At 33.8% G+C, this 21,054-nt stretch overlaps 1 protein-coding gene across 4 annotated transcripts in view; it reads right to left on the bottom strand.

The window, feature by feature from the left end:
- Positions 1–21,054, bottom strand: part of LOC128999411 (centrosomin-like) — a 54,653-nt gene that overhangs the window by 1,541 nt on the left and 32,058 nt on the right. For 2 of the 4 annotated variants that reach the window (XM_054425914.1, XM_054425915.1), the window contains 12 exons: positions 18,989–19,237; positions 11,888–11,965; positions 10,581–11,047; positions 9,905–10,168; positions 8,649–9,241; positions 7,914–8,062; positions 6,992–7,138; positions 5,917–6,384; positions 5,050–5,139; positions 4,330–4,473; positions 3,227–3,379; positions 796–1,074 (listed from right to left, as the gene is read on the bottom strand). In XM_054425914.1, coding sequence (XP_054281889.1) covers positions 796–1,074; positions 3,227–3,379; positions 4,330–4,473; positions 5,050–5,139; positions 5,917–6,384; positions 6,992–7,138; positions 7,914–8,062; positions 8,649–9,241; positions 9,905–10,168; positions 10,581–11,047; positions 11,888–11,965; positions 18,989–19,237 — 3,081 coding nt within the window. The remainder of the gene's footprint in view (positions 1–795; positions 1,075–3,226; positions 3,380–4,329; positions 4,474–5,049; positions 5,140–5,916; positions 6,385–6,991; positions 7,139–7,913; positions 8,063–8,648; positions 9,242–9,904; positions 10,169–10,580; positions 11,048–11,887; positions 11,966–18,988; positions 19,238–21,054) is intronic. The other 2 variants (XM_054425916.1, XM_054425917.1) reach the window with 2 other exon arrangements.

Genomic DNA, 21,054 nt, shown 5'->3' on the forward strand with positions numbered 1-21,054 from the left:
GTAAGGAAAAACGTTTTTAATCTTACTTGGTTTGGATTTGCTTTCAAAACTGATCGGAAATGGTTGCGGTGTTTGTAAACAATATTCAATGTAAACATATCAATGACAGCTAGAAGAAATAATCTTGATTCAAACAGCTGTTTGTTATTTCATAGATGAATATGTGATAAACATTGGGAAAACTTTACAAAAAATCGCACAAAATTGGGTTTTTAAACGTACGTTATTTTATTTACAAAGTAGTGACGCCATATTTTAATGGCTAAAGACAATCTCGCCAATCCAGTGAATACATTAAAATGATTTGGAACTTGATAGGTACTCTCGTTTTTCAAGAGAAGGCCGCATAAAATGGCTCTTGGGCCTTGACAGACAGGAAGACAGACAGACAGACAGACAGAAATTTAGATGAGACTTGTTTCGGTTTCTTTAATGTATAAAACGTAAAAATAACCTAAAAGTTTATGATTCTGAGCAACGTACAGACAAAACTCTAATTTTATTTGCATAGATATTACATGCATGGCCTCGCCAAGTTTACAAAACTTGTCGGCAAGGACCAATAGATTAAAAAAATTTAACGTTTACAGTATTTATTGTTTTCTTTAGTTTTTTTCTAAGTACAAAAAAATTATGGTAGGCCTACTAGTTCTAAGGAGGTTTGTGGCAGGCACTTATTTATTAGTCATGGGCAATAACTACATTGTAGGCATTGGTTTCCGTGTAAGCGTGCCTTTAATATTTTACCCTATGTATATGACTGTGCAGTAAACATATAGTGAAAGGTTGGCTCACCTGAGGTGACGACAGTGCTGGCTCCTGGTCAGACAGGTAGTCTGAGGTAAGGTCGTGACTGCGGGCAGGGGAGGTGCCAGGCGCTGGGCGAGGGGGAGAGGGAATAGTACGCCGAGGGCTGCCGACCACACTAGAGCCTGCGTCCGTCTCGTAGTCAGACATCGGATGTCGCACGATGTTTAAGCTTCCCAGCTTCCCCTCCAGCTCGATGTTTACTGCTTCCAATTCTGCCACTCTTCGCTCCAGCTCCGCCTTCATCCTTTCCACCTGCGCCATTTGCTGGTAACACAATTGATGGTTGGTAACATTGACTGACAATGACTTTTGGGTATAGAAGTAGACATCCCGTGTATGGATCAGCTGTAGCAATTTTTAAATTCAAACAGAACATAGTCAAAGGAACCACACTCAGAGTGTTATGTTGAATCCTATTTTGTCTCTTTATTTTTGTATACATTGATGTATTGGATGACATAAAAAGATGCTGTAGTTCACAGTAAACTGTCAGCGGTTCAATTGAACTATGTCCATTTTCATTCTGAAACTGGCTTCAACTAGAACACACGTCTAGTTCTATCAATCAAAATTCAAAAATATCAAATTTCTAAGGATTTTTTTGCAGAAATCTTCAAAGCCTTTGCATTTTAATATTTAGCTAAGTAATAAAATCTGGGAAATATTTGTCTCACTCCATTGTTTTTGGATTTGTGATTTTAAATATTAAAAATTTAGCATTTTTTTAAATGGACCACTATTGTTAAACTGCAATTTGATATTGATGTAAGCCTGAAGCTAAATTAAAGTGCATTTAAAGGTGGCTTTTATGCTTCCCTGAAATTTAACAGTAGGCTACCTAAAATAATCAAGATTCTGAACATGATCTTTCCTAAAATGAAGTTAAACCCCAAAACCCTCAAAAATTGGGGAGTATTTTAACCATAAGGTTGTAGGTGTTTTTCCTTTCTTGTCACAGCAATAGTTTGAAATTGTTTCCTTTCATAACTTTAATACAGCAATGTTGATATCAAGTTAATTCTCTGTTCATAAACTTAAAACGTATTATAACTGATATAGCTGTTTTAGTTTTAGTTGGTGGACTGACATTTCCTACGCTAAGTGTAATAATGGTTAAACTACTTAGCGTAGGAAAAGTCCACAAACTAAATTTAAAATAGTTATCCTTCGCAATTATGAATTTTAAAACACAGTGCAGTGATATAGCTGATGATGATCTGGTTACATGCCATTGTAGTTTCCGCACATACATTTCACATGTCAAGACATTTTTACAGATTACCAACCAATGCATTGCTGTTGCTGTTTGTAGAGTTTAATATAATGTCTTGTTTCATATTATTGAGTTTGATATAATGTACCGCCAGCTTAAACTGTAGCTCTTCAAATGTATATGTAAATTCTTTGTCAAAAGATATTGCAAAAGATATGCCACAGAGTACAGATTATTTGTTTTGTCAGCTACACTTGCACCAATAAAGGCAATTTGTTTTGAAGTTTTAAAATACTACATTGAGCTAAGACATCAGACTGCCTTTTATAATACATAATCTCAAAGAAGACATTGCAAGAATATAAACTCATATTAAATAAATTTAATGGGTTATTTTTAAAATATCCGTTCAACTTACTAAGCATTCCCAGCAAAATGTATGCTATGTTATTAACACCCCAATATTTACTTTTTTAGTTAAGATACAGTAGTTAATTGTTAGACAAACTGGTGAAATGTATTAAAAAGGACCATGAGGAGAAGACTTATGTTAAAACAATAATAATAAACAGTGTGTTCTTCAGGGTTGAAACTATAGTTATCTTTTTAAAATGTTGTTTAATATCCTGATAAAATGCAGTCTTAAAATTGTGAAACTAGCATGTAAAGAATTTTAATTTTTACAAACTATCCATGCTCTTTCAAGTACCTCGTTATATTCTATGTGTATATTAGACATAACTATTACATCAACTAAAGGGGTACAACTTGCGTTAAAAGGAAAAATTATCTTTTTGACTATTTAGAGCTTATTTATCAAGACTATGTCAGCTTAAAAAATTGGTATCGATCCTAAAAGTGTGTTTGCTCAAAAATTCTAAGTTTACAGTTATCCTGAGTGAAATTGACCCTGAGTTGGACCAAAACAGAGATTGTGAACAGATAAAGACTAATTTAAAAAGTTTAACCCACAGTTTCCAGCTTCAGATTCAAAGGCAAACCCTTTTTTATTTACTTTTCGGTTTCCACATTTTAAGTCCAAACTTTTCAAATCAAATTCGCTAGACACACAATTACACATTCCAAACCCAACACACTACATTCTACAGTGAAAACACAAATTACAGTTTCTGATTTATTTAACCACTAGAATCTGTAAGACATGCAATAGTCGTGCAGGAAGTTGTGATTTGTCTGTCGTACGTTGTCGGCCGTGCTGTATTGTTTGTTCCGCAGCTCCTGTTGTAGACGGATGTTGTCGTTGGCCACTCGAGTGTATTGCAGTACGGCCTCCGAGTGAGCGAACCTGGCTGCGTCCAGTCGTCTTTGTAGGTCGGCCACCACCGCCTCGCGTTTCTAACAACACGACAACACCCATCGTGCATCAGGGTGTCCACTACAAAACTAGTGTCTACCAAACTTACAAATCTCTAACCTTACAATGTTACAGTTTAAGAAGGAATGGATACACAACTAAGTAACCCAAGAAAAAAGATCCAGAAATTTGACAGTACGTCAAACAGTTAACAATTGATTTAATATTTTGCAAATACTTCTTCAGAATGAAGCAACAGAACGGCATATACAAAACTGGCATTGTTTTAACTGTCTAAATCATGTATTGTCATGTGATTTAGACAGTTCAATACATTTTACTACATCATGCTGAAAAAGTCTTCTAGGAGGTCAAAATATCTAATTAATTAGCGTATGTCTAGAATTTGAATTTAGGACATTTGACATAAGATTTTACTTTAAATTCCAAAATATTTTGGAGCAAGTTTGTATTTTACATTTTTTGAGGTTCTGGTAATCTAACTTGACATTGAATGACATCTAACTTTGAAAATGAAAAAAGTCAAAGACAGTAAACAACTTCAAAAATAACAACATTACATGTTTTTTAACTAGATGGTTTTTTAAATAATAAAGTTGTAGTTATTCAACAAGCAAATAAAGTACAAATTATTGACTTTTTATAAGCCTTGTAGAAGAAATCAAATTGAAATAAAGTTTTAACAACTTCCCCTTTTTTTAAGCTTTTTACACCACTTTACTGTTTCATCCTTTGACTTTGATGATACCAGGTACCACAGACCCTATTGAATCCAATCTCAAATTCAAAATAGTAAAAACAATGGAGTGAGCCAATAAGATAATCCACACCCACCACCAATTGTCATTCATACCAAACATCCACAAATACTTTCCTCCCAATCCTACATTAGAAAACATACATCACATTTTGAAACATATCCACCACCAATGTTTATTACGCAAGCAGTTACACAACTCGTTTTGCTCACCTTGTTGGTTCCGTCCAAGTCGCGCACTCTGTTCTCAAACTGAACGCACTGTTGAGTGGCGAGTTCTAGTTGTGAGCGCAGAGCTGCTTCCAACTCGCTGCTGGTCAACTCTACGTTGCTCATTCGCTTGCTTAGCTCACTCACCTACAAATGCACAAGTAACTAGTTACACCCTTTAACATTTAATAGATACATGTTACAGCTTCACCCAGTTATTAATAAATAAACATTTGCGTAATTGAATTGGTTGATGTTAATTACTGGATTTCTGTAGAATTCTTATATTGTTTTACAAACCTGAATTGGAAAGACAGTTTATTGTAAACTGTATCTTTTGGGTCACATAAAACTAAAGGGTAAAATAAATCTTTGACAGCAGCAAACTTTGTTAGTGGTTCGTTCACTAAGTTAGTTGAATTGGTTGAATACAAAATTGGCTACAGCTCAACAGCTGTCCTATATAGATAAGGTAAGGAGAAGCTAAGGACAAGCAGATTAATACCAATGCATTTATTAATTCCACTATATTTGCCACGAGAGTTGGCTATGTTTTGTACCGCGTTTTCCAAAAGATTAGTAGGGTAGGCCTAACTAAAGTTCGGCCGCTTAGAAAACGACCTGCGCGCTAATGCTAAACCAATGCTGGAGGAGGTCGCTTTCTAAGCGGCCGAACTATAGTGTATTTATTTATGAATCCACTGAATTGTTTATGCAACCTACCTCTCTATCCCTAGCAATCAGCTGTGTCGCCAGCTCCTGTCTTTCTCTCTCAGCATCTGCCAACAGCTGTTCTTGTTCTGCTGTTAGTCTCTGTGACAACAAAAACAGCTGATTACAAATAGAAAATGAGAATAAAGCTGCTATGATTTACTAACCTCATGGTTGTGTAAAAAACAATTCGATTGACTTTTTTCATAATCACTACTGGAGTATAAAAACTTGTTTCTATGACTGATCAATAGAATTTCTCACTAAGCATTCCTAGCCTATAGCAAGCACCAATTAAGCAACTAGTTCAAGCAAAAGCTATATTGGATAACGGTTTTTCTGGTTAAACCGACGTCCCCAAAAACTCGTTAAAACGGACCGTTTTAATAAATGCATACTGTATACAGTATTTGACTTAAATTTAGGAGAGCATTGTATTTAGACATATTATCACTGGTCTCAAATACTTCCCACGAGAACAGTCGTTTCAGTACCGCCCAGTTCCTGCCGATCTAGTCCGGTTAAACCTATGTGCTGATAAAAATGTCCAGTTAAAGAGATGTCATTTCCGCTGAGTGTAGTCCGGTTAAACCGATGTCAGGTTAAAAGGTGTCCGGATAAGAGGGAGTCTACTGTATATTCATACAGTTTTTGGTGTTTTGTACTTGTTTTATCTCCCTCTAAGATTTTAAAATATTTTTAATTATATCTAAAATTTTAGTTTTAGGATACTACTTTAGTTATATTGTTAACACTATTTGTTGTATCACATGTACAAACCAATGAATAAATATTTTTGACTAAGACTAAGACACAAGGCCTACGTAATATAGCAAATAATACTAAGTGAATCGCTAATATAAACTGTACAAGGCTCACCTGAAGCTCATCCCTTTGTCTATTTAATTGCTGAAGTTTCACGTTGAGTTCATCAACAAGTTCTTTGTTCTTCTTCCCTTCAACAACATGGTCTTCAATTTCTCTAGTCAAAGCTACAATCTGTCCATTCAACTGTTCAATAGTCCGTGTCAGTTCTACATTCTGCTTCTCCAGTTCCACACTTTTGTTCTCCAGCTCCAAACACTTTTGCTCACTGTCGGATAATTTCTTTGAATACTTTTCTGTTATCTCATTCAGTTCCCGGGTGGTTTCCGATTCAAACCTTTCAAAATCTTTTTGCTTCAACCTCAATTCATCGGAGGTTTTCTGCAGAGACGAGTGCAAAAATTCAACTTTTGTGTTTAAGTTTTGTCTTTCCTTTTTCAATTCTGAAGCTTCATTCTCAGCAGTTTCGAGTTGAAATGTGACTTCTTTCAGCTTCCCAAGCAATGAATTGTCTTGTTCTCCCTGGGAAAATATCGGAAATTATATAAACAGGAAACATTGTATTGATTGGATTCCTTGTTTGAAGCGTTGATAAAATGTAATTCTATCATTACTTACGCTGTTCTATAATTTCAAATTATTTTGAAATTTAAAGATGTAAACAATTCTATTACCGGATATGCAGTATGTTATCAGGCAAATCATAATTAGTAAATTAGCTGCGTTAATAGAAGCAAAGCTTTTAGAGTAAAATCATTTATAAAGAATTAAAACCCTACAAAATTAATAAAATAGAGACTTGAATAATCTGCACATGAGTCCTGATTTCTCAGAATTGACTCAGAGCACTTTCCTGCTTTTCGCAAGTAAATAAAATATAGATACGGGCTTTCAATCATGAAATGATGAAGAACTCATTAATTTTCTGGCAACAAGGAAAATACGTTATGAGATGAATGGACAAAAAATATTATGCGAACAACTAAAAAGACATGCAGATTCGTCTCTCAGTTTTCTATTTGGATACAAAATTTAAATAATAAATATAAATGTGGTTAGTAGAAGAAGCAAAGGTCGCAGTGGACAGGACAGTCTGAAGGCTAAGCAACACATTCGCCATTCCGTCTACCTGACTCCTCTGCAGGGAAGATACAGTGGTTTCCAACTGACGGCGAATGTAATCATTATGAAACAGTGAAGCCTCTAGCTTCTCTCTCTGATTGCGGATCTCGTCCAAGAGGTGAGCGGGGACAGAAAAGGAACTTCGTCGCGACAACTAAAATCCACATTCGCTGCTGTCAGCCATAACGGTGAACGATGATTTTTGTAAGATTAAAATTTAAATTTGATGCGGGAAACAGTTTCCATTTGGATAACTATTTAAAAGGACTAAAAAAAGTTTAGTAGCTGATAAAAATGTATATTTTATATTACCTATTTAGTATTTACTATTTAGTCTGTCGGATGTGTTTTATTGAATTGGATTGACTAGATATTTTTTATTACTGTACTTGCGCTAATATATCACTGTGATGGATAAGGTTTACAAATATATAACCCCACAGAGATAAAAGAGAGTGGGAGTAAGATGAATTTGCAGATAATTTGTAGTTTTCATTTTGGTAATTTGTCAACATTTCTAACATCTTACAGTAGATAAATTGAATATAAAACTGTTTGTTATCATCATAATAGTAAGTTGTCAATAGTTGCTTTACAAAATCATTGACACAATAATTTAAAATAAAACAATCGTAAGAACATATATTTTCAAAATCAAACCTGATAAAAATATTCTTATTTCCTAATTTAGAGATGGATTTATCCAAGGCTTGAAAGCTTCCATTCCGTATTTATTTGTACTAATCGTTTTTATTTAAAAAAATTTTTTTCTTGATTTGACTACAATTAAGTTCTTTGATTGAGATTGTATACTAATAATGTTTTGTTTTAGGCACTTTCTCATCTGAGGACTGGATTAGGAAATGAAAATTTGATTTCACTAATCGTTGTAAATGTTTGCAATAATTGCTCAAACCATAGTTTTGTACCTCAATGCTAGTAGCCTTGTCCTGGCGGGTGAGTGCAGGAGGAGTCAGCTGATGGAGGATTACCAACTCACTGCGCAGAGCTGCGTTCACCTGCTCTAGGTTACGAATCTTCCTCTGCAACCTCTGTATCTCACTGCCTCTTCTGGATACTACAAAACAAAAGTTAAAGTCTTTTAATATCCATCGATTCCAAATCTTTTTAACATGGATTGTTTCCGAGTTTCAATCAGTCTCAAACTGGTGTGGGTTTATTTTACCAATGAGCAGCACCTGTATTTTGGCTGGTTTGTGTGAATAAACTGGAACGAACGGAGACGGTTCCCAAACTGATAGAAACATACACTTTATGTTAACTAAAGTGCTGTTTTTATTTCAAGCAAAGTTCAGACAAACAAAAGGCTGATTTTAGATGGTAACAAGACCAAGGTTTGAAGTTCCCTTAGAAAAAAACATAAAAAGCCAATAGTGTTAAAAAACGTAAATGACGGAAATAAAAAAAATATGACTACAATATTTCATTTTATCTGATTAATTAAAGAACTTGGATATCAATTTAGTACCTAAACATCTTTTGCTGAACGATATTTATTTACCCAAATGACAAACAATATCAAATAAAAAACAAAAAAACCAATCTTCGTTGTTATTAATGATACAAATTTTTATTATTTTTTAATAAGAAATAGCCCTGCTCCAAACTCAAAAAATTAAAGATTTTACTCAAATAACACTTACATGGTGATTTAGGTATGGACTCTGCAGTTTCCGAAGTGTCATCACAAGCGAGGGTGGTTTTATTCACCAGATCCTCCTTCAGTCCCATCCTAGCGTAGGAAACGTCTCGGTCAGGCTCCGACCAAGTCTCACACTCGGATCCGTCTTCCTTCACTGATCGTTCTTTTGTGTCTCCGACGGATTTCTTCCTGCTGGTCAAAGTTATCTTCCCAATATTGGAACTTTTCACTTCCGGATTGATTCTTGTGCAGGTGTTGTCCAACGCTTCACTACACGTTTCCACTAACGATCCTTCCGTAATGTCCGCCAGATCGTAAAACGCATCATCTTCTTTGGACCCAATGGAAAATTTCTTCCCGTCAAAGTTGAAGATGGAGTTGAGGAAAGGGTTGTCACAGTTTTTCTCAGTGTTGAGTGTTTCTGCTGCTGCTTTACCTGCCTCGTCGCCAGAGAACGGTTCTTCAGCCTCGTCTCCGCTCCAGAAGTCCACTGTGGAAATGTCTGGCAATAAAGGCACCACCAGACTTGGCTGTAGATCTGTCCATGTGCTGCATTGTAGCAAACTGGACTCTTCCGCAGCCAACGACAAAGATCTGGAACATGTCATGACATTTCATAAACTAACAACAAGAACAAGATTAATCAGTACTGTTAATATGGGGCATAGCAATGAAAAAAATCAGTCGCAGGTTGTACATTTTCAGAAAAAAATTATATAATTGTAATGGTTTGACTAAGCTCAATATTCATCTTAACTACTTAATATAAAACGGGACAATAAAACGCACAATCTTTAGTACCGATAAGACAAAACTTTTCAGTGACTTGTACATGAGATTGGCGGGCATACAATATTTTGTGCTATAATGATTTTGACCTGGTTACATGCTCCAAAAATATATTCCCATTCCCAATATGATTAAGCATTATGAACTTAATCATGCCTGCAGCAAGGTGCAAAATAAAAGATGGGATTAGGAAACTTTTTTTTAGTTAGGCCTGCTTTTTTCAGCGATTTTTTGGGATCTTAAAACCGTTACTGGTCAGTGACTTCCGTGATCCCCTAGTAAAATTAGTGACTTCAGTGACCAATAGACATCCTGTTCTATTAATAGTTAAAAGGTTTAACCCAAATGACTGAATGAACGGGCAAATTCAACGTGTAAAGAGCATCTTAAAACAATTCATATCCCTACAACTAATCAAACACATGTTTTATCAATCACGTTAAAATATTCATAAAACACTCTACCAACCTAGACAGTTCCCTGCTGCGTTCGACAGCTTGCTGAACGTATTTGCGTTTCTTGCCGCACAAAAGTGGTAATAAGGACTCCAGGAAGTCTGCCAGTTCCTGCAGTCGTGTAGTGAGCAGAACACAAGCGTTGACGGCCTCCTTGCGTTGCTTCTCTGCAGCGTCCTTCTCTTCGCGCAGGGCTTGGATCTGAGCACTCTCCTTGTCACGTTCTGGAGTGTTCAACAGCCGGGCTTGCAACTCTTCCACTGTACGCTGCAGCTGCCTGTGAATAAAACATAATGAATGAACATGTTCATAGAACTCTTGGCTTGGTTGGTTATAAAGTAAATGAGTGAAAATAGTAGGATCATAAGTAAATAAGATCATGCCACGTTTAGCCCAAAATCAGCACATTATGTCAAATCTTTGTTTTTTAACATTAATGTAAAGAATAAAATCCTAGATAATTTTTTTCAAAATTTTACATTATTTTTCATAAAAATAATGTAAACTGTTTTCATGTTAAAAAATTTTTGTTGATATTAACTGACGTTTTGAGGTTAGGTTTGATTTTTTCCGTGACTTTGATGACCCCCTAGTAAAATCAGTGACTTTTCATAACTTCAGTGATTTCCGTGACTGGTAAACACCCTGTTACACTTTAACCTATGTATTGTTAGTCACATGTATTTTACCTTTTGTCCTCCACCAAACGCTGTATCTGCATTCGAGTGTCAGTCATGGGTTGTTGGTTCTCCTTGTCATTGAAGATGCTCCTTTGGAATGTCACAGGAGATGTGAAGCCACTCACTTTCTCCATCATCGTCAGCTGATATTCCCTGATTTGCTTCTCCAAAGACATCATTTCAACATGTTGCCGTTCACAGAGTTTATTCAACTTTTCAATCTCCCTGTTCTTGTCCCACAACTCTTTGTTCACCAACCCTTGTAAATTAAAAGTCTTCTTCTTCAATTCCTTCTTCAGGTTTTCAATTTCCTTGTTTTTGTCCTCCAGCTCTTTTAGATGGATTTCATTATCTTTGCAATTTTCTTCTGATTGCTGATTTGAGTCAGTTGACTGAGATTTATTCGGTAGGGAGTCTAGCTTAGCTTTGAGCTCTTTGAGTTCAGAATCTTTCTCAGTGATTACTTTGGCCAGTTCCTGCAAAAATAAGGATAGTGATACTTAGTACAAATTTACACTATATGTACAGGAGTTTTGCCATGCTTTTAAATTTTTTAAATGTAGCAAAGAAATTTTGCTAAGTCAGTCGCTCAGCCGGTAGTAGAACTTTGGGCCCAAGGCAGTGATGTCAAGGGTTTGGATCCTGTTATCTGTCGCTACTATTTCATCAGTATAGTTCACCCTTGTACTGTACCAGCTCACTCCTTGCTTTGCTGTGGTCCATGTGAAGGTGCAAATGCAAGGTAGGAGTAAAGAAGATGATTGAGGTGATAAATTGTGAGAAGATGGAGAGACTTATCAATGATTAGACACAGGAATAACCGGGGGAAAAGAGGGGTGTTATGTATGTATGAAACAATAAAGTATAAAAATGTAAAATTGCCAGTCAAAACATTGCACACAACACTAAAACATTCTTTTTTGTGACTAACTAACTAAAATCTGTTGCAATTGGTATTATTGTACCGATTATATAATAGTAAATTATATAGACTGTATGCTAATTGAATACCACGTAAAGAATTAAAAGAAAAAGAGGACCACATATCTTAAAATATCTTAATAATCATCTTTAACGATAAATTAATGCCTGTTTCTGAACAATTTTTCCGAAGACGCTAGGCTTTAGCCCAGGATTGTTTTTCACATTACTTTAGGCTATACTTGAGGGTTGCGGCATTATCACTTCGATTGGTGATCTCGCGGGATTTGAACCTGGAACCTCAAGGACTGAAGTCACACGCTTTATTACTAGACCAGCTCGCTCCCCGAACCACAAAGTACAGTTAAGAATGAAAATATAAATGCAGTGCTCACCTCTACTTTTGATTGAAGTTCTGTAACTAATTCCTTCTCTGTTGACTTTTCTTTTACTTCTTCTACAGATCTGTTAGCCTGTGGATATAAATTTAATGTACTTTGCATTGAAACTGACTAGTGATTCCTCCTAATAATTTCAAATAAATGGACTCAATATTAAGTAAAAACACATCTGTTCAAGTTCTTTTACTGCCACATTATAGGCCAAACATCGTCAGAGTAAAAGTTTCATTTTGAATAAGACATAAAATTTTCTCAAGCTATAAATTATTTTGTACAACAAAGCGAGAAATCATGCAGTTGACACATGCCACAAAACTGTAAGTAGTATTTTGCCAAAATACAATATCAAAACATGCCAGAAGAAAAACCTTTAAATTTACTTTCATGCATTATTATGATTCCTTAATTCTGAGGGAATCAAAAGTGGAAAGGTTTTGAAAAAACATATTAGAAAATAAATCAGTTGGATAAACTTAATATATACTTTAGAGGAATAAATACCTGTCCCAAAACTTTTGGGACAGGTATTAAGAGAAACCCCACTGAACAACGTGAGAACGTTCAGATGCGGAGCATATACTGTGACTAACACACAACACGTTAAAATACATTAGCAAACTATCAATGGTGTTGCTGCTTTAGCCTATTCAAAGCAGATTATGGCTTTCCAGTTGATAAGCCAGAGTTTGTGGGTAAAAAATTGAGCACATGAAATGGTTGACATCACTCCACTTTTCAGGATTCTCTACGGAGAAAATTAGTTTGATTAGGGGATGTCTAGGCAACAGTTTTCTTCAATTCTCTCTCAATGCTGGAAAAACGTTGTTGCAACATGTTGGCTCGAATTGAAGCAGATCGTTTAGCATTCATTAGAAGTTATCAGTTAAAACTGAGAGCAGAAATAATGAAGGTGAACCTTGACAACTCAAATAGAGATATTTAAAATTTGTTTCTAACAAGTGTTTAAACAACTCTAAGATGTAACAAGAATTAACTTACTCAAATATTTAAGCATAACGTTTTCCTCGGCGTTATGTTTCATACTATGCGGCTCATTGAGCCGCACGGGTTCTCTAGTATATTTTATTTACTGTCTGTACTGTCTGCTACACATATAATAACCTATGAAATATCTTGAAGATCTATCAATATGGTAAATAACAATTAGGGATGGTCAAGTCTCGAAATTTCGGGAAATTTCCGGGAAATTTTCAATCTCGTTACACGAGACGAGATTACTTTTTGGCCGAGATTTTTATCGAGACGAGAATTAAAAAAAAAAAAAAAAAAAAAACGCCTGCAGAAAGTCAATGCAATACCCGCAATACAGGAGCGTGTTGTAGTTGTGTTTCCTTTTCGAAGGCGTTCTTATTTAATTAATTCTTTTAATGTAAATATTACTTTAATTCTTTTAATGTAAATATTACTTTCATTATTTTAATAATATTACTTTAATAACATTTGAGAAGTTTTGTTAAGTGTAAGCAGTGTGAGGAATGTTTTATTACTATAAAAAAAGTCAAAACAAGTAACTATTTTATAAAAATTAATATTGCTTTTATTTTATGATTTATTTTATTTTAGGATAAGTTGAACTCTATCCTAACTGATATCACCATTTGGGGGAGCGAGCTGGCGTAGTGTGAGGTCCCGGGTTCGATCCCCGCCAAGTCACCAATGGATTTTATCTAAGTGATAATGCCGCAACCCCTAGGTCTAGCCTGAAGTAATGTGAAAAACAATCCCAGACTCGTGCCTAGCGTCCTTAGGACAAAAAAAAAAAACTGATATCACCATGTTTCCTAATCGTAGGCATTTTTAATAGGTTAGGCGTGATTAATAAAAACATGTTATGCTGATGTTATTTAATGAAAGATTGTAAATATTCTTGCCTATTATCATTATTTTAGTATTTAAACAGTCATCTAACAATGTTACAAAATCAGGTAAAAATTTCGAACGTGCATTTCCCGTTGTGTATGAGAAGAGAAATCTCGTCTCGATCTCGTCTCGAAATTTTATGAGAAATAAAAAATCTCGTCTCGAACTAAAAATCCAATCTCGTCCATCCCTAATAACAATTTAATTAAATGGCTGATAGTGATGCTAATTATAACCAATTATTTACCTTACAGCTAGTTAAATGTATAAATCATATTTTTTTGTCAAACAAAAAGAAAATAAATTTTAGGACCATCAACTTTTTATTCAAGCTGTAAACTTTATCTAACACGAGATTGAAATCAAATACACAGATTTTCATTTAACTATTAAAGTAGGTACAACTTTTGCGTATGTTCAATACTATTTTAACAGGCGCTGTTAAGATCTTAAATGGAGTTTTTCTCTGTAGAATTCACGTTCAAAGCTGGCCCTCGTTATTGTTATTATCCACATTGTTCTCCGGATTTTGTTTTCTACAAACAACAGGAATTACTAGGCATTTCTTGAGGTGAAGTGAGAGATTTTGATTGTAGACGTAGTTGACAAATGGAGTCCAAAACCTCTGCAAATGTATCGCTATAACTACTTTTTGAAATTCATTAAAGTAGTGTTTTAGGTACTTCAAGCAGTAAAGAATTAACAGGCAATATTAAGACACTAATATCAATATTTTTATTATGTAACACTATATTGAGAACAGACAATGCTCTTCATCTTTATCATAGGCTATATAGTTTTTTTTATCAGCACAGTTTTCAAAAAGAACGTAGTACTCAAAATTAATAAAAAAATTTGTAATTATTCAATTTCTGAACTGCAGTAAAAAAAATATGTTAGTTGTTAATATTTAAAACGTCTGTAAAACCTTGAATTTTTACTGTGATGTTGCAAAGGATAATAAGAACAGAAAGTATTTAAATATTTTAGACAATAATTTAACATAAAAACATTATGAATAAAGTATAAACAAAAATTATATTGTTTTAATTATTTTGGATGCAAAACACAGCCTATTATATGTAGTTCATTTAGCTTATTCTTTAAACTTAAACATTATTGTAAAATTTCAAAATCAAAAGTTAAAACGCTTACTTTCTTATCAAGTTTATAATACCCGCATAATCCATTTAAAGATAACCATATTAAAAACAAAATTGAAACACGCTTTTCAAAACAGAAATCCATTAGATATTGGCAAACCTAAGGAGGCAGGAAAAAGGAAAAGTCTCATTTTATTATGAAAATATTGCATTATTTATCTTAAAAGTACCGGTACATACAAATTGTTAGAAAAAATGTATATCATTCAGTAACAACACACTGTAAAAAACTGTCCAAGGAAATTAAACAGTTGAACAAATAAGTTAAAAGCAAATGCTCTCCAACTTTAAATATGCCATTGTTTTTACAGAATAAAATGTTACTCATATAATGGAAAATACAACACATTTTTTTTTTTATTTCAATTGATTTATTCCGTATAGTAGTATAATAACATAATGCTATAACTAATTATCTATTATGTAGCTTGCTAATAAATAATTAAAAACTTTTGCCTTAAAGCCTAATATTGTGTCAGCTCAATTTAACAACTATGCTGTAGCTAAACCCTCAGCTACAATATTAAATTGTAATAGGCCTATTGAAATTAATTGTTAACATTACTAAGTAATTTTAGTTATTAATTGTTTTAATTTTTTCAATTTTACATAAGATTTGTTAAAGTCAAGCACGAATTTAAGTCCCTTAAACATCTGTGATGCAATTTTATAAGAGAAGTGAATACAATACATTTATAAGAAAATGAAAATAGTTATAAAGGGTAATTTATAACGATTAACTAGTTTTGGTATTTTTAATTCTTTGTTTCTCAAACTCAATAAGATTTATCAAATAAAAAGCTCGTACACAGCCGGAAAATGTTGATTGGCTTTGTTAAGCTCCTGATTTTTATAGTGATTTGTGTACAGAAAATCTAAAAAAAAATGCAATTTTGTAATAGGTCTTATAGGTAATTTTTTGGGGATTTTTAATATTCGTTATTTATTTAAATATTGAAATAAATATTGATTTAAAAAAAAAAATCATATCAGGACTACATTATTTTCTAGGAAATTAGCTGTCTGGGATTGAACGTAGCCAACAAGTAACAAATATAAGTTTTACGTTCTGTCGTAATTCAAATACTCTTTTGATAACTCTTTAATGATTGTGTAATCACCAAATACATTCAAACCATAAAGGTTTGTCATGTTGGGTTCTTCTTTTAATTTTCACCACCTCTTTTAAAAATTATACTGGGACCAGCCTTCGCACTTTAATACAATAGATCCAACTATCCGAATTGTCGACTGTCCAAATCGCTTACAGAGAGAATTTAAAAAACCTTGAACTTCAGTAATAAGAATCGTTGCTATAGAAGGAAGAAGCAAACTGCCGAATCCTAAACATCCCCCATGGTCTTGTAGACTTCATCATTGCCTCCATCATCGTGCCTCACCCCTTCCCCCTCGCAATTGCCGGAAAAGTGTGAATTTTTCAATGGTGAAATCTTTGCAAACGCTTTCCGCAATCACAATAGTTAAAACTCCTATTTTATATAAAATACCCTGGATACAGATCCAACAATCAAAATCTGAAGGTGGTGTGGTCCCAGTTGATTTGGATGGTTGGAGAACTAACAGTCTGTACAACTTTTACATGCCTAAGCTTAATTTCATTCATCACATGCAAAAACATGCTGTTAAATCAGTCGCTGAAGCATGCAATACATTAGGGTAAATGAGGAAATATTGTATAAAATATGTAAGAATGATAACGTTTGATTTTTGGAACTGCTTGTCAACAGACGGTATACCTAATTGCAGAACATATTTTAACATTTTAATGAAAATATATGGACAGCATTAGTAACTTTTCCTTTGAAGGCACGGCTAAAATCATGTTTAGACAATCGAATCTCTACTGGGTAGCCTACAAGGAAAAAATATTAATTTTCTTATTTATAATATTCCTTTAAAAGTAGTTGTGTTTTGAATTATTTACTTCAAATGAAACTAAAAGCTTGTACAATTTAGGGAAGACTACAGTTTTTTTTAACAAATGATATGCAATTGTCTAAATAACATAGAGAAAATGAATGTTTTTTTTATACATTAACTAAAACCTATGACTTTAAGGAAATGTCGAAATGTCCCTAAATTATGCAACTTTATAAATTCAATTAATTTTATTAAGAGAAATTTATCTCAAACCTATTTAAATACAACTTTGAATATATTATGGCCTAAATCTAAAGAAATCAATAAATATCTTCAATAGCAAAAAAGACTTAAACATGTTAAGCCCCATAAGATACATGGACAAGAATGTTCGCGAGCATGTTTGTGACGGTGTTGGCAGCGAACATGCTCGCCCGTGTGTGGGGTCTGTGAGCCTTCGTACCGGCGAGCATGTTGGGCTCAGCGCTCGACTGTCACAGCACGAGAGAAGTGAGTACTGTGCGGTGGAGACAACCAAGTTCGCGAGCATGCTCGACCGTCTGTTGGAAACGCCGAGCATGTTCGCAAGTGTGTTCGCCAACAGGCTCGCGAACATGCTCGCCCGTGTATGGGGGCTTTATATCACTAGAAATATATATTATAATATAAAATGAATTAATCAACATAAATTTTCTAGTACCTACTATGAACAACCTTTTCTTTTTTTCAAAAAGGAATAAGCCCATGCTAAAAGTTGTTTTAGTTGTGACTTTAGGATCTACTGTGATATTATCTACAGCTGTATAACTTGTATAACAGCTGTACACTATTGATTACTACAAATTTGATTTTGTCTATTTATTATTATTTTTTTTAATTTTATTTTCCTGAGATTTTTTCTTAGTGCTTTTTTGGAGACAATGAATTAGACAAAGCACTCTGTCTATGTTCAAAAGTATTTGAAACCCAAAATTCAAAATTATATTTTGGGAGAGCCAATAAAAAAATTTTGAAACAAGATCTAGCCTATCGACAAGTTAAAACTACATAGTAAATAAAATTAACATTGAGGACAAAACAAGAAATAATTAAAACAACATCTTGTTTAAACCAGACATCTATATCACAAAAATCATTCAGCACACTAAATCAATAACATGGATCGACTGTTTTATTTTAGGTGAGTGTGGGTTCCCTCTAATTTAAGACTTAACACAATATAAATGTACATATAATAAAGCAAATACAGAAAGTTCCAAAAATTTATAAAAACTTTAGAGGCAGTCATTACTGAATAAAAAAAAGATAAATCCAAAAGTATAAAAATATATAGCCCAATCATAAAATAGTTGTGACATCTATTAGACTAGAGTTTGTTCATCGTAACTAACCTTAAAGTATCGTTAAACTATCAATAAACTTCCTTTATAAAAAAACAAATATTTAACATTTAAAAATCACAACTAGGCAAATTCGTCCTTGCTTTCATACAACAACCCTTTACAGACATAACATATTTCCTCTTTCCTAACATCGTTATACATGTTATCGTTATACATTTTATAAGAATCAAAATCATAACATCTCAAATGTATAAAGAGCAAGAACAAGTTAAAGCATAAAAATAACTGTATACATTTTTAACATTTGGTACGTCAGTATCACCAATTTAATTACAGTAACCCTTGGTTTTTTCAGGTTCCTGTGAAAATTACATCATTGCTTTTCAATACATGCACACTGAATTTATAAAGAATCGAAGAATAAGACATTAAGGAAGACGTAATGGGTGAACCCATATTTGCCTCTTCAACAGAAGTACTTAAAGCGCTAAAGTAGAAAAATTGATTTTTAAATAATAAACTATTTGTGTACCATCAACTGTTTGAACTTAGAGCCAGTTGTGCACTCATGCCATCTTCAATAATGTACTCCTAAGCCGAGTAAAGATTAACACAACAATTTCTAACCAAAAGTGTTCTGAATTGCCACATTGCTAAATCGACTACTAATTGAATAAAGAGAACCCCGTTTCCTTACAACATTCAACGCTTACATTTCATACTGATCCTCAACAAGCAAAGGCTACTGTAATCACTAAAGCGACAGATCACAGAACAGCAAACCTTTGGTCAAACATGCAAAGCTACGGCTCAAAGTCCTACAGTACCTCTTCCTTGGACGAGGTAGAGGCGTGTCCACGCATGTCCGCTTTCATCTTCTCCACTTGGGCCTTGAGCTGTTTTTTCTCCCGATACATTGTCTGTATGAAGCTCTTGCTTTGTAACAGCTGGGCCTTTAACTTCTCCACTTCTTGCAGCAGTTCAGCCTCCCGCAATTGTGGTTCCTTGGGTTCGTCGGTGACAGAACTATGGCTTGTCGACGTCCTTTTCTCTGCCAAGTGCTGGAGATATTTTACCTGTGAACGATACACTTGTCACTTTTTTACTTTGTCAACAACACACTTACATATTTTTAACTTTGACTATGGTTAGAGCTGGACATTCCATTACAAATTAATGTTGTCAGTATTAGAATGTAGTTGAATTGACTGTTTACCAGAGTCCTGATACCCTATCACTAATTTTTATTACATCATCTTATTAACCGAGCCAAACTGAAACACCTTATTGTATAAGGAAGCCCTATGATACAACTTGATAATTAACTTACACCTTTATTAATTAAGATTATTCCGTGTTTTCCTTACCAAATACAATTACAAAATTAGATACAGCCTACTCAATGAGGTTACTACAAATGAACAAATAATGGTGAGTTAAAAAATAATTGTGGTTTCACATTTTATCTTATCTTAGACCTCCAACATCCTGTGAATAACCTACTAAAACTACAATTGAAAACAAGCGTTTATAAAATGGAAACCATAATTAAATGAAGCTTAAAATAAAAACAAATACCTTTCTAAAGAGCAACTGGATACTAAAATAAAAAAAATTGTATTTTGTATATAAAGCAGCAACTAAAAATAGTTTGAAGTTAAATGACTCATAAACAAGATCTCAAAGGAAAATCTTAAGTAGCTAAAGTTTATGTAATTCTTTTTAAAAATTTCAAAAATGTAATTCCTCAAAACAAAACAAATAATCAAGGTTATTCACCAATAATCACCAGGTTATTCATAGCACCCAATAGAATAGAATGATGCACAACTATTTCATAAGAACACAAAACTATTACACTAGCAAACAAATCCACAATGTTGAAAGCTTCTCTGTTCTTTCAAACTCAAACATAAAGGCCTCAAAAGACAAGAACTGAGAGTGAACGGTCGGCGTAAAATGCCCTGAAATAACTATTGCAACAGCCACAGGCCTGCATGGATATTTTGAGCTTTCCCCCACCGAGCTATAGGCCCAGCTAGGAAGTAAAACACATTCCACCAATAAGTTGCTGTCTATCCCAAACTGAATACATGGTGGAAAATGTCAATAGTCTTATACTTTGATAGCTACAAATACCATTGTACAGCCTTCAATAAAGATTGTTGTATATATTAATTGTTTGTTAACATTTTTTTATGATTGAACAATCTTCAAAGAAGTACGACAACACACCAGTCTTGATCGAATTATTCGATTCATACAATTAGAGTGCGCTAACTACAATTTCATGCTCCAAGTATGAAGATTTTTGAGAAACCAAACTAATTTAATGATTCATTTTACTAACGTGTTTGTGTCTTTAAACCCCTATCATTATTTTATCCTAGTTTGTGTATAAGCTTTGTTTAACTATGTATATTTAAATGTGTATCATTCTAAATGATTACAGTAAGAAAATGTATGATGTCTTCACAGTGGCGTGCCCAGGATTTTGCTCTGGGGGAGGGTGTCAGGCTAGGGCCTGGGGGGAAAGTTTTGGAATACATATTCAATATTGCTGATTAAAAAAAATATTGCTATTAAATATCGCTATCTAAAAGGCCACTAAAAATGGAAAATGAACTAAGTTTAATAAAACTGTTAACTAGTGACATGTGTAAATATTTTTTGTAAATAGACAATATTTGTAGTGTTAGTTTCATACAAGATATGAAGATAGAAGACCCCCGTAGATGTAGGTTAAAAAAATATCCCTCATTTTAATCTTTAAACTACTTTATTAGTATGTATTCCTTGGAAGGTTGACAAGTTGGTGAAATGTACATAAACACCTTATGTACACAAACATTTACTTAAAAAACTAAGGCAACAAAATAAGGTAATAAAAAAA

This window comes from Macrosteles quadrilineatus, unplaced genomic scaffold (assembly GCF_028750875.1).
Source record: "Macrosteles quadrilineatus isolate MER2022 unplaced genomic scaffold, UCM_ALF_1.0 Scaffold_8__2_contigs__length_117827958, whole genome shotgun sequence".
In the NCBI taxonomy this organism is placed as follows: domain Eukaryota; kingdom Metazoa; phylum Arthropoda; class Insecta; order Hemiptera; family Cicadellidae; genus Macrosteles; species Macrosteles quadrilineatus.